Genomic DNA, 14,920 nt, shown 5'->3' on the forward strand with positions numbered 1-14,920 from the left:
ACTTGAAGTCAGATTGGGCTGGAGTGGAAAGGTTTATATTCCATTTCACCCTTGGAGAGCACGTGTGTAATATTTGAAAGCGCTTTGAGGTTACAGTTAAAAGCGTAAAAAACATCTCTTACATTGCACAAGGGTACTGTGACTGTTGAAACCTGTTATTAATCCATTTATCAGCTAGAGTGCAGGCGTGAATTTGAGTTTGCTTGAATGCTGGTGTGCTAAAAGTTGTGTGGCTATGTACTAGCGTGTATGTGTATAATTAATGCAGATGCAAGTGTGCTACCTTGCTGTCCACGATGAGGTTGCGGATGCAGCCAGTGAAGTGTTTGTGCTGAAGCTGAGGGTAGATGTAGGGAATGTCCTCATTTACACCTCCGAGCTGGAGCACCTGGCTCATGTTGAGGTGTCTGAAAAACACATACACATATACAAACAGGCACGGCTGCCAATCAGGGCTCATAGTACAGATCCTATATGCACTGCCATATCCGTATGATTTGGGCATTGTCTGAATGACTTGAAAATCCAAGGCAACAAAAATGATGGTGGCTTTTAACCACCTTATTCTAATCAAGCCCTTTAATATTCAACACAGCAAATGAAACATGTCACCCACAAACAAAAGTTGTTGGTTGCAGCGAAAAAAGCAGCAAACAATGCTGTTGAACGGTAAAAAGAACTGCAGTTATCATGAGGTCTCATGAAGTCTCAACAAAACAGGTGACAAATGCTGTAATGTCTGTGTAGCATTTTGTGACTTGGGTTCAATAACATTCTAATTAAACATGCAACATTTGTATTTATCCCAAATTAGACCAGTGGAGTGTACTTTTAAAGAAACACTTTTCAGATTTGTGAGATCACATGTAGAACTCACATGGTGCTGATCGACCTATTTAACTGGAGTACTGAGAGTTTGTCAATAGAAAATGTGTAGCCATACTGCCAAAAAAACTGACATCGAACCATACTTACATACATATTTTAGCTTACCGTTTAACTGTAATTACAGACCATTCTGTCAAATGGATGAGTTTTCATTATTTCATCCACTAGGGGGAGTGTTTATTGGTCTGGTGCAGCTAGGTGCATTCAAGTAGTTTTAGGTTTTCTGCCTCTTGAGCAAAAGTAAATGCCAGATTTCTTTTTTTCTGTTTTCTCTTATCATGTAGCACCGATTTTTAAAAGTATTTGCATCTTTTTACTGCATAGACAACCTAGTTTTATGAAAAGGCCATTTTTCCTTCAGTAAAATATTTCTTTAAAGGTATTCCATGCAGAAATTGTTGGTTACTGTTTATAAACACAACATTCAAACTTGGCCCCTCCTCCCCACGCTGCTTGTACACAGACTACAAGCCTAATTGTAGAAATGTTAAATATGTTGTAATGGAAAAGACGATACTTTGGCAAGCTAACTAAGCTAAACATTTCGCATTGCTCTGTATCCCTATCCTCTCCTTCAGTGCTCTGCAGCATAAGTGAAGTGAGAGCTAATCCCATTCTTGTTTTGGAACGAGCTTTGTCCACTTGGTGCTCACTGTGTTTGCATGTTTTTGTTGCTGTCTCTACAATTTTCCTAGCTTCCTCTTGAATGCGTGTTGCTACTCCCTAGTCGCTACCATTTTGTAAAGCCCCGACCTTAGCTGCATGCTTGGCTGCTGCTTAAATTATGATCTAGGGGGATTACTTTTGTATGACGCGATACAATATCTGCATAGAAGACCATCAAGATAAATTTGTGCACACTGACAGTTTGATTAAAAATGGGAAACTAAAAATCTCTGGCACTTCATCTCGCAACATGTAAATATGTGGCCCCATAAAGAATAACCTTCACACACACTCTCCTACACATCCCCACGTATAAAGTCACACCTGTCTTTCAAAAATAGAGGTGTGTATGTGTGTGATCAGGAGTTTGTGTGTACCTGTCAGTGTTGGGTGTAACACCCGTCACTTCACAGGAAGAGTGGTCCTCAGTGGTCAACCAGCTGCCTAGTCCTTCCATTTCCATCACAGCTGCCCCTGAACAGCGATCGAGGGTGAAACGCACTTCCTGAAGAGAACACAGACAAAAAGGACATGCTATATTAAACTAATATTATCAGAGAAACCAGATAAATTAATTAAGCCCCTATTTCCCTGCACTATTATAATGAGTGTACCTCCTGTTGCCATCAAGTGCTCTTTTACCACGATCACTACAGTGAGAGCTGCCTCTCTGACTCACATTTGTTACATTAGTGCATATTACTTTGCTGCTGTCTGCTATGTTTCCTGTTAATGCACAAACAAAAAAACAAGACGTCACATCTTATGCCAGTGTGTTCCAATAATTGTGCAATTTGTGTATACAAGTGAAGAGGAAGGTAGTTAAGCAGGAGCCATGACAACCTATTTCCACACAGTTAGAGCAATTTACTTTACTGTCATGAAAGATTCCTCTATAAATAGTAACATTTGGGCTAGAAAACAGAAAGCATTGAAGTTACCAAAAAAAAGGATCAAACACACATGTTCGTCTAATCTTTTGGGACATAAGATTAATTCTTTCTTTCACATACAGTACATTGCAGCTCACACTAGGTTCATGTAAGTATTGACAGTACATGGTATTTTAAAGGACCGCAAATGCTTTTTCTTTTTTATATCTGATCCACTGTTAACCCAACCTGATATTTCTTTAAAAAAGTTGGCATCGAAATCATCACAATTATGCTGAATAACACCCAGTGTGTTAGCATACAGTTCCTGCTATTACAACTGTGTTAAAACACATCACTTCTGAATTAATTTATTTTCACATCTGTGATAAAAGCTTTCATATGTGTTGTCAGAATACAATCTGGCAAAAAGGTTTATGCGTCCAAACAGCAGGCAATTTAGCTGCAAAATGTATGTTACGATGTTTCAGTTATAAATGAGTGCAGGGCATAGACTTAAAACCTACACCAGCTTTTGAACACTAAGCAGACATTATCAATACTGTAAATAAACACTGGGCAAATAACATTCGGGTATTCATACCCTAAATCTCTCTATAATTGAGATTTGTTTCTACAAGTATTCCAAGTAAGATTTACCAAAGTTTTATAATTACTTCTTTCAACCTGATGAATGCCGTCTGTTTATGATCAAGTGCACATTCACAAGATTTGATCATTGGCATAATAAATGCCCCCAAAAAGGCCACCTATTTAGGTTTATTCACAAAAATGTCACCCTTGAGTATAATCTAGATTTGGCAGCTACATTCGAGTAGCACATAACGTGAATTAAAAAAACAACAACAAACAAACCTAAATTAGTGGGGTTGTATGAAAGTAGTCAAGTTACAGTTTAGATCTCTGTCTGTCCAGACTAATATGTAGCCACGACAGTAGACAATACTTCAAATATGGATGTTGCTTCAAATGAGCTACATATTCTAAAACACGGATGCTTCATGCACATCTTCAACCCAGCAGCACAGTTACAAGGTGGACAAGATTAGTGTCACCAATTCAGTATCAGACCAAATGTATCTCCTTCTGTTCTTTCAACTTCCAATCAGTTCATCCTTGAGTCCAAGTGAACATTTGTGCCAAACCTAAAGAAATACCTTAAGGTTTTCCAGAGGTATTGTTTTCACAAGAATGAGACGGACGTAAGGTTAGCATCACATCCCTTGCGGAGGTCCAAGGGGGCAGCGGCTAGCCCACCTAATGGCAGACAGTGCCCCAGACTAACATCCAAGAACACAAAATTGAATCCACAAAGTATCTCCATACTGCTCATCCATAGTGATCCAAGTGTGCTGCAGCCGCGACATAAAAAGTTGTTTGGAAAAACGTCATATGAACTCTGTTTTTAGCCACACTGTAGCCTGCTTGTGTGAGACCAGCGAAAGCATGAGCTTTGCTCACCCGTGTTTACATCACGTGACACGTGCACCGCAGGGAGCGACAACAGTAACCACAGTCGCTAAAAGATAATTTGCACTACAGTCTTTTAGCAAAGGACAGCCCAACATGTCTGAAGACTTTGAAACTGAGGAGGAACAGCATTTCTTTGTTGAGCCGTATTTGTTTGAGCCCGAGTATACGGACGGAACTCAGGCTACTGCACAAAGCAGCCACTGCAGCTCATGAGCCTAACCCTCAGCCAGCCGCAGAATACCGGAGTCGAGCACTGGAAACCTGGTGGCGTAGTTCTTTCAAATGCAAAGCAGTGCCAACAGATGAGGAAAGTCTTTGCTGCTCAGACTGGGAATTGGCGATGCCTGCACTTGAGAATCTGGATGTCAGTACTGGCGAGACTGCTGCTCTTCAGAGACCGTGCATCACCGATCATCCTGAGCGCACACGTGAGCGCGGAGCACACAGAAGCAGTCAGAGCCACAGGCTACAGTGAGGCTAAAAACAGAGTTCACATGACGTTTTTCCAAACAACTTTTTCTGTCGGGGCTTCAGGACACTTGGATCACTACAGATGAGCAGTATGGAGATACTCTGTGGATTCAGATTTGTGTTCTTGGACGTTAGTCTGGGGCGCTGTCTGCCATTAGGTGTGCTGGCCGCTCCCCCCGCAGATCTCTGCAAGGGATGTGAGGACTCTAAAACTTCACCAAGGCCTCCATCAACATATGGGTGAGTAGATAATGGCTGAATTTTCATTTTTGGGTGCACTATCCCTTTAATCACCAAATGCTAATAGTTTATCCTTGTGTTTAAGTTGATATTTTTTTCAAATTTGAAGAAATTCTCTCAAGGCATTCCTGAGATATTGCGTTCATGAAAATTGGACGGACATGTGGATGGACAGGCCGAAAAGGTAATGCCTCTGGCTACAGCTGTGGCTGGTGTGGAGATATAAAAATGAGTTCAGAATGCAGAGCTTCACATCGTTCTGTTGGAAACCGACAAAAACATAACAAATTGAGCAGAATCAGTAGTGGTATTAGAGAGCAGTACTGTGAAGAGAGTATACACAGTAGGCGATGTTACACTGTTGGGGACAACTGAGGATGTTCTCCTGGACAGCAACTTGCTTAAAGACCTTGAAACTGTATCATTTGCCACACCAAAATATGCCAATGAAACCATAGAATTTACCTTACTCTAGGGCACATTTTTATCTCTTAAAAGTAAAATGACACAGGCATGTTTGCCACTTTAACGTTTTAATTTTACTTTAAAACCAGCATCATCAGGAGGTAAATGTGTCGAGAAACAGCAGCTAATGTATACCTGCTGTGCCAGCTGATTGCTCAGTAGCATCAATTAGGTTGATGATGTCACATAAACAGTGGCTGTTAGCGGAGTTGGTAGAGTAGTGGATAGTGCCTGCGCCCCATGTACAGGGGCACCTGCCTTGCTGCAGCAGCTGCAGGTTCGATTCCGGCCTGCGGCTCTTTGCTGCGTGTCACCCCCCACTCTCTCTCTCCCCATTTCACTATTCTGTCCATTAAAGGCAAAAAGCCCATAAAAATAACACAAAAAAGTGGCTGTTAACAGGATTAAACATACACATACTGTATACACCAAGGACATTACGCAAAAAACCCCCCAAAAACTTAAGTTCTTTACAAGTCTGCAGACCACAGGCTTTACATGTACAACTGGATCAATAGCAATTATTTATACTGTGTATTGTTGTATGCCATCCACTTGTCGTACTGTACAGCCACTGTTTCAGACATAAACAGATGCTTTGGTTAGGTAATACTTGATTCATGGCTAAACTTTCTTGTATTACGTTTGAAAAACCCTGCTTATGGTGAGATTCTTGTTGTTAAATCATCCAGTAAATCTACAGCGAGCAGCTCTGTCCTTGCGGCTTTCAGTCTCACAGGGTCATACAATGGCAGCTAATCCAAAAAGGTCACACAACCAGGTAGGAACAGCAGCTGCTATTCAAGACAAATGAATAGATTCACATGTAACTGACAGTAACACTGTTGTGATGCAGAATAATCTCTGTTTTAAATAAGAAAAGTCTCAACTAATTATTGTATTCATGCAATTGAGAATAAAGCTGTCGCATTACCCAAAGTCTTGGTGCATTCATGCATTTGTTTGGCTATACTGAGAAAATGTACTCTGTGTTTATGCATCTGTCAGTGTGAAGCTGAACCTAAAGCTGTTGTTTCTTTTCATGCAAAAGAAACTGATGGAACAGAAAAGATTAACAAAACTGCTGCATTTCTGTCACAATGACTGTGTGGTACTGAACTGTTTGGTAAATGACACAAATTGCAGACGCATTTCAGTGGCACACTAGTGGTGAGACAAGGTTCCTGATGGCATTATTAAAGTGGTTAGCCCGCACTTATGGTGGTGTCAGCAGTGTGTTTTTGAAGGGGGGTTTGGGGAACATTCGGAGTCTTTGAGAAACCAGCTAAATGAAGCACATTTAAGTGTGACAAGAGTATGATTATGGAGTTTTAGGTTTTAAAAGGGCTTTTGATGGTGCTGAATATTTAAAGGCTTTTAGTTTGACAGACTGCAGAGTACAAAACTCTGACTCAGTCCTGTGCTTTTACTGAAGTGGTCCTCATCTACATGGGGATGAGTTTCCCAGAACAGGGTTCAGCCAGTCCAGCTGCTTTAAGGTGTCCTAAGCTCGGAGTGAGGCTGTGAGTCTTGAAGCTTTCTGGCTGGGTTACATCAAAGACTCTAAAAATAGGATCACTGACTGTCTTCTTGATATTTAAGAGGTGAAAGAGCTAAAAGACAGTGGTTATGTGTGAGCCCTTGGAGGTGAAGAGCTCCAGGCGGTCCTCAGTCAAATGAAGATTAGCTTAATTTCACTCTAATTTAATTCACTTGAAAGAAGATAATGTCAAAGGAGGGCCATTGCCATAATTTGTCTCGCTCTCACCGCTATTGTCTCCCTTTGTACTTTACAGTGCAGATCCTTCTACAATACTAAATCACTAACTAACATCTTCCCCATTTGGGTCTGTAATTATCATATCAAAGAGGTTTGGATGGGGCAAAATGGGTGATATTTGGAGTCTGTGACATGACATAACCTCAGCTATAAAGTTAAAATGGATAGAAATGTGATTATGTGCACAACAATGTGAGGAGTCACTAACTGATTGTACAGAATAAGAACATTTAGTGTGAAAATACGACATGTTTCTAATTTTGGGCACTATCAACCAATTTTAAAACCAAGGCTGGGGATCTCAGCAGCTCAGAAGGCCCTGATCCATGTGCAGCACGTTCCCTGGGCACTTGTTTTAGGATTTAATTCAACTTGCAGGATTAGTTTTTGGTCTAACTACCAATACTAACTTAGGCTTACAATGGAGCTCTTACAATTGTGCATTGAAAATGGCCAAAACTAGTTCAAATAAATGGTGAACAAGAATACGTATGAGTAAGAGTGGTAAGTTGCCTGATATCAGAAAGAATTGTCACCTTGTTACACTCCGTGTCCATCGTCAGTCTGCCATTGCGTCCACTCTAAACTGATTTCCCTGGGGGAGGTGGATTCTGTTTTCCCCAATCACTAGCGACCAATGTATCTGCCTGAATATAACGACATTTTAAAACCACAGTAATGTGTAGCCATTGGAGGCTGACATTTTTTCGGGAGTCCCACAGGTCACGTGATTCTCAGGGGATTCCCACGGGATGGCAATCAGTTTTACTATTCCTCACGTGATTGGGACGGGATGGGAAAAAAAGTCAACGAGAGTGGGCGGGACTGGGAATCATAATAACAATAGTCAAGTTTTTACAAAGTAGTTGAAACTAGCTCCACCTCCAGCAGCTACAACAGTAATGTGCTGCTCTAACACTGATGCTTTAGTATTAATAATCTAACGATGTCATATATAACTAGAAAAGCACTTGGAGAGCGCAGACCTCCGCCAAGCAGCTTGGATTTCCTGCCATTTTATTATTTTATCCACTTCACTTCAACTGATCACCACCAAAATTTTATCATCCTTGTTCCTTGTCCCATCATCAACCTTTCCTGAAAATTTCATCAAAATCCGTTCAAAACTTTTTGAGTTATTTTGCTGACGAACAAACAGACCAATGCCGACAAAAACATAACCTCCTTGGTGGAGGTAATAATATCAGTCAGAGGAACCAAACACTACTTTTACTGCAATACTTTAACAACATTTTTCTCTCACCGAACTGGTTCTCATGACGTGTTGTCTGACCACATCAGAAATCAAATGTGTTTATCATCCTGAACAGCTTCAAAGTGGAGTGAATGTAAAAATAATTAGGCAATAAACACCAAAACACAACATTAGATGTCATACTTGGGTTTATATTTAGCTAAGGTAGGCATTGTGTGATCCATGTACTATATATATATATATATATATATATATATATCTTTTTTTTTTTTTTTTTTACTGTAACTGAAACACAACACGGGTGCGGGGAGTCATTCTTGTGGGATTGGGACAAGACAGGATTTTTTTTTTCTTTTTCATGGGATTGGGACGGGATGGGATTATTTTTGTGGGAGTGGGATGGGACAGGACTGAAAATCCACTCCCGTGTCACCCTCTAGTAGCCATGCCAACATGCTGGCTTTGCTGAGGTTTGGAGCAAAGTAAAACAAACTACATGTCTCATAAGAAGACATGTTGATTTTGGACAGCCTCAATGGCAGCATCTATCTTGTCATTGTTGTTATTACAACGCCTTACAACAGCTTGACAATGGCTGGTTAGCCCCCTCGCGGTGCTCATTGGATCACTTTTTATTTCATCCAAGACAACACTGTCTCATGTTGTGATGCCAGATAAATCAATTAACTTAGTGGAGTGGACAGATTCTAAGGTCTGTACCCCGGCAAAAACACTGCCCAATAATTGGAAGTATAATTTTAGGCATGTCACCTTCTGGATATTAAACTGAACTATAGCTGCAACTAGTTTCTTGCATCTGATTCACTAAAGCAAAAACCCAAACCTTATTTAAGGTCTGCAGAAGATATTTAACAAATACTGAGGTTTAACACAGCCTCCTTATCTGTGCATCACTCATTTTGGGATATCTTAAATTGGAATTGTAGCTAAATAATGCACTTTTTCATTTTGACTCAGATTAAAATGAATTGTGGCATCTGATACTGATAAGAAGTTACACTGCCCCTTGTGTTTTTTATCCCAAGTGGAGAGCACCATACAAAGCAGGAGTCACATTTCATTCTTACAACTTATAGGATATCAGAGACACTGCTAAAGTCACAGAAACAACTGTCAGTTTCCCCAAAAGCTGCACACAAAATCTGCATAACTTAAGTTGACCCAAGTAGTTATCTTTTCTGGGGCTCCAGTCTCCAGTCACACCCTGACTCAATTCAGATTTTCACTATGCATTCTGATGTATTGAGACCGTATTCAAGAAGCATGCAAGTTGTGTGCAACACACCATTCCTCATTACAAATGTAGCAGCCAAACCCAGGTTCTTCCAGAAGCACCTGCAGGCTGAATAAGCTGATGTCAAACTGAGGCCAAAGGTGTGGGTGGATGTTCAGTAAGCAAACACAGGTACAGTTCAGCACCACAACTACAACATTATGTTCATGGTTTTATTAGCTTTTTTTGTTGCTTCATCCACAAACACACCTAGCACAAGTGTCCTCTACTTTAAAGGAGATATTTGTTTGAAAGTGCCTTTGTGCAATCTCAAAGGACATAAAGGAGTACTTACATAACCACAGCTGAAATACACCTGAACTCTTTTCAGTGACAGCTCGTAGATAATCACCTACTGAATACATTTACACCTTTTAATTTCTTTCCTTGCATAAGTAAGTGGCACGTCTTAACTAAAAAATGATAAATGAAGCTGTTCATATGAAAGACATATTGAAATTACTGGCCATCTTACATGTACTTAAAAGGTTTTAATGCAGGAAAACATTTCTTGGTTTTAGTGATGAAACTGAGTTTGTAAAACTGAAAGAAAGAAAGAAAAAAAAAACATGTTTTTCATCTGTCAGTGTAGCTCAGTGTGAATACACTTGGAGCTTATTTGTTAAATAGCTAAATAAATGGTGGTTGGTGTTAAATAGGTGAAGCGACCAACCTTGCTGTTGCTGCGGACATCCAGCCGATGCCATCGCCTGTCTGCCACATTCACGTTGCCTGGCAACTGTAGCACCACTGTGCCAGAACCATGGTTGATTTTCAAGGTGGGGGTCCCATCTATTAGCTCTAGATGGAGAGAGAAAAGAGAGAGACAGGAAGGAATGGTGAGGGGTGAGATCACTTTGAAATCATTAGGTTTCAGAAATATTGAGTTTTGAGAACTGCTACTGCTCAATAGCTTTAGGTTGTTGAAAAACAATATTTGTATTCAAGACTTTAAAACAGCAGTGAAACCATTGTAACTCACGATACATGCCAAAGAATTAAGTAGTGTAAAAAGTGTCATATATAATAGAGTGCACACTAACAGCATGGTATATAATTTGCAAGATATTATCTCTGTATATTAGCTTTAATGAGGATTATTGCACAGAGCTTGTCGTGATGCCGTCTTTTCTTCACATCTCATAGCAGTCAACAAACATCAGACAAAAGTTATTACATTCTATTTTCTGACTTACTCAAATGGGAAATTAAAAGTTAATGAACTGCTTAAGACTGCTTGCTATGTGTAAGGAATTACGGGAGTGCATGTCTACCAATGAGCATTGGCAATCCATCATCATGCATGCTGAACTTCAAATGTTCATGCAGATACATAACACTGAACACTAAGCATCTGAGTGTTTCTGCTTGTATAGTACACTGTAGTGACTGCAGTGACCTCTCACTATATGCTACTGTAGCTTGTATTAAGACACCATCAGAGCAGAGACTCATTACTCTCAAAATGTCAGTTTCTGGAAAGAATAAAATAAGTCTCTTTTACATTAGTCCTTTACTGGTTTTCAGAGAATGGTAAAATATTATCTTGGGACTGTTTCTATTAAGTCAAAAACATAAAACTAATTGTAATTTTATTTTTCTTCTTGTTATTACCCATGAAAAGGCTGCCATAGTCAGGAGCTGACCAGTGCAGTCCATAATTCTAGTGTGTTGAACAAGGTGCAACCTTCAGGGTTGAAAAATTAAGCCAACGCAAAGTACCAAAAACCAAGAACTCCAATAGCAAGTCAATCCCTTCAGACCCCCATACTAGAATGTCCGACTTTATGGCAGAAGTAAATATGTTTACAGCCTGGTACAAAAACAATTTTGGTCTCTATAGCTAATTTTAACATCCATGATAACTGTATGGAGGGTGATTTTTTTTATTCAATTCAGTTAAATTGATGGCTTTAGGGCTTAAAGTTATGCTAATGGCATGGGGTTCCATTAATGACAGGGCTGCTTTGAGTGACAGGTGGGTGCTGCCCTTTGACAGGTCGCTACCACGGTGGCAATGTTAGTTAGGTTTCGTAAACATGGTGTAACCCCAGATTCACAGAGTATAGGCGTAGCGGTAGCTATTTCAGTGTGTTTTCTGTTCATGAAAGTTAATAGGAATGTTTTGGTCACTTAAAAAAAAAAAAAAAAAAAAAAAAAAAGTCTTCAGCCTAAGGAGTCCGATTTCCAGTGTTTGTGGTAAGTACATTTTGTTTCAATGGTTTTAAGCTGGTTTTCTGCGAGTGAAAATTTGCATTAGTACTCATATTATCACAGTAAACCATACCTGTAAATGCACTGCGCTAACTAAGCTAGCAGCTAACGTTAGGGTTCTCTTCACCTTCTTGCCCAAATATGGAAACTTTTGGCTCCAAAAAACAAGATGGCAATGGCCAAAAAGCCAAACTCAAGCCTTCAAATGGGAATCCACAAACTGATGGGTGATGTCATGGTGGCTACATCCATTATTCTACACAGGCTATGGTGCTGAAACACTGTCTTACATGACTCATGCAGTTGACCATGACATTAAGGACTGAATGAACATTTATTTCATTGACACTCTGTATTTCCTGTGGCAGTGAGGACAAAAGTTAACTTACGGCAAAGTCTGAGCCAACTAGAATGATGTGTCTTCACATTCAGTTCAGTAAGTATGGTAAAAAGTACAATTATGACTGCAATGACTTCACCCAAAGAAAAATACACGTTGTAATTACGTTGTTTTGAAATGATGGCTTATGTCAAGACGATGCAGTCTGTCTCTGTTGGTTGTGTTCAATTAAAAATAATAATAGGCCGACACAGTTCATGTCCAATAGCTCATTCTTTCTAATTTTCACTGCTGCCACCCTGAGGCTACCCTCCCACACATCCACTGTGTGAATTAGGGATTCAGTTTCCACTAAACCATTTGTACTTATGTTTCATTTTGAGAACTCCCGTTTGGCACTTTCCTGGTTAACTCCTAGTCTTGCAAGCTGGAGTGGTTACAGTATATGCTAGAATTATAATTAACACAGACAAAACTCCAGTGTGAATTCCACTAACTTCTGCACTATGACATTTGTCTTCATGCTTGAGTCAGTAGAAGTTGGAAGTCAAAAGAAGCTGACAAGAATCGAATTCCCTACATACTGCTTTTCACTCCGCTGTGTGTCTGACTTCAGCCAAGCTTTCGTCATCCCTCTTGCTGCATCTCTTGCAATGTCAGTCTGTCTATCAGCACTCTTTCATCTCCAGTCTCTCTCTTTTACCTCCTGCCTTGCCGCACTCTTTCATTAACTTTTTCACGGTAACTGACATTTTTACATTGTGCTGCTTTCAAATAACTTGCAGATGCTTTCTACTGACATTTTGCTTTTTACAGTGCCTTTGTGAAACCAGTTTTCTATCACATGTATTGAGATTCACAGATTCTTAATGTCTGTGTGCAATAATGTTATCACCACCTTCTCAAATGATTCCGTGTCATGAATCTTCACCTTGAGCTAGAAGAAATTAGGTGTTGTTGAGTACGTGAGATGCTGTGCTTCCCTAATTGCCTTGTCAAGGCTGGGATGTGCTATTGTGATGAGTGCCTCATACTTCATTATGCTGCCTCATTTCTGAATAACAAAAAAAAAAAAAAAAAGCCAAAGCCCTGGCAATGTCATTTTTCAAGCCACCGTGAGTGCAAGTTTGTTGTTAGCCTCTCTTTTCCTCTCAACTTTCCTTCAATTACCTGCAAGTTGATTTAGCCCACTCCAGCTACAAGATGAGTTGCTGCTGCACTTCAGGAGTGATCCAATTAATTTTAATATATTGGCCGAGGCCAGACAATTGACCGAAACGAAAAGAGTCAATTCAATGTATCCGTTCAATTCAAAGCCTCCTTTCTTTGTTTAACTCATGCATTGTTGTCTTTAGGCTCTACCTCACTCTCTTCAGATCTCAGTAACCTCATTCACTTCCTACTTTAATTTACTGTCCCATCTGGGAACCTTCACCTTTTTCTCTTCTTTATCTCACACATCTCAGTCGTTCAATTTCCATTCTTCATGCTGCTCCTTTCCCACCCTCAGGGGAATTTCCCTCTTTCTTGGACCCCAATGTGTGCTAACGTTATCACTCCCAACCCTTTCTTTACACCAGCACTGGTGCAGCCAGATATGTCGCGAGCTGGCAGTATACTTAGAGCCTCAAAGAACACCTGCATAAGTCTGACAAAAAAGACCTTTTCACAGATGGGCATACTTGTACACACACGTGTGTCACGTCGTGTGTATGCTAGATGTAGGCATGTGCAGGAAAGTGCACGTGCACATTCACACCCAAAACTAGTTAAAAGGTAGACTGACCAACCGATCATCTGGCACGGCTAAGAAGCCTTGTTGTCAAGATTGACGTGACATTTTCCCAAGAGATGAAGTCTGACTTCAGAGGTCTCAAAGGAGAGGAGGGGAGAAGTGAAGCAGTGAGGAGTGAGAGAAAAAGAAGCAAGAGGGAGCAACATGGAGATGTAATAGTCAAAAGTACAGTGAGAGGAAAAAAGAGAGGATGATGTGGTAGAGTAAGGGAGATGGGAACAGTAAGAGTAGAGCAGGAGAAACAATACTGAAGACTTTGAGAGGAAAGATTAGGAACAAGTGTGGTTGAGCACAAAGCTGGGATGAAGGCCAAGTTACGAGATGGCAGATGACAGGTGGGATGATGGACTGTGAGGTAAATAAATGAGAAATGAACAATGCAGAAAAGACTACAGGGAGAAACAGAAGGTGATGAGCAGAAAAGAACATGATGATGGATCATAGAGAGGATAAATAGAAAGCAGATGGAGGAAGCGAAGAAAGAAAGAATCTGATTTGAGAATAAGCTGAAGTCTTAATCAAAGGAGTCAGAATCAAGTGTTTCCTTTGATATATTCATGTTTTATATTATTTTTGTTAATCAATGAAACAGGCTTGTACTGTAGCAATTAAAGCTATGCAAGTTTTAATGTTTTTTTGCTTCCAACAAAGAATGTTATGAACATGAATTATTCATCAATGATGCCAACTAAAATCTGCAAGGAGATGGGCAATTTTTTTTTTTTTTTTTACGAAGTGCAGTTTATGTGGGATATGGTATTGGAAGAAAGGGAGATCACCCCTGTCAGTTTTCATCAAATAAATATGGATTACCAATACTGTTATTGTTAACAACTTGAATCCAACCTGTTCTCACTTCCGACTCTTCAAATACTGAGACTTAGTCAGTTTGGAAACAGAAGCACAGAGGCACCCTCTTGTATCTGTATAAGACGCACTGGGCTGCATCATTATTAAATGTTACAAGCAACTGATGTCGTATAAAGCGCAAGAAAGTCTGTGTAGGGTGAGAAAGAGGAGTGGTGGATGAGTCAAACAAACACAGCTGTTTATGTACCACGTGGAGCCAAAACCATAATTGTTTTTCTGAAAGTAAATACTTTCTTTTTGCCTAAACCCAAAGTAAACCCACATTGGTATTTTATTTAAAAAGAGACTGTATGAATGTCCAATGAGCTTCATGTG

At 40.0% G+C, this 14,920-nt stretch overlaps 1 protein-coding gene across 1 annotated transcript in view; it reads right to left on the reverse strand.

The window, feature by feature from the left end:
* The window catches only part of si:ch211-186j3.6 (neural-cadherin), a 434,762-nt gene that overhangs the window by 93,923 nt on the left and 325,919 nt on the right, over positions 1-14,920 (reverse strand). The window contains exons 30-32 of the mRNA XM_049561145.1: positions 10,060-10,187; positions 1,932-2,059; positions 284-407 (exon numbers count right to left, since the gene is read on the reverse strand). Coding sequence (XP_049417102.1) covers positions 284-407; positions 1,932-2,059; positions 10,060-10,187 — 380 coding nt within the window. The remainder of the gene's footprint in view (positions 1-283; positions 408-1,931; positions 2,060-10,059; positions 10,188-14,920) is intronic.

The sequence above is a fragment of the Epinephelus fuscoguttatus genome, linkage group LG2, assembly GCF_011397635.1.
Source record: "Epinephelus fuscoguttatus linkage group LG2, E.fuscoguttatus.final_Chr_v1".
Lineage (NCBI taxonomy): Eukaryota > Metazoa > Chordata > Actinopteri > Perciformes > Serranidae > Epinephelus > Epinephelus fuscoguttatus.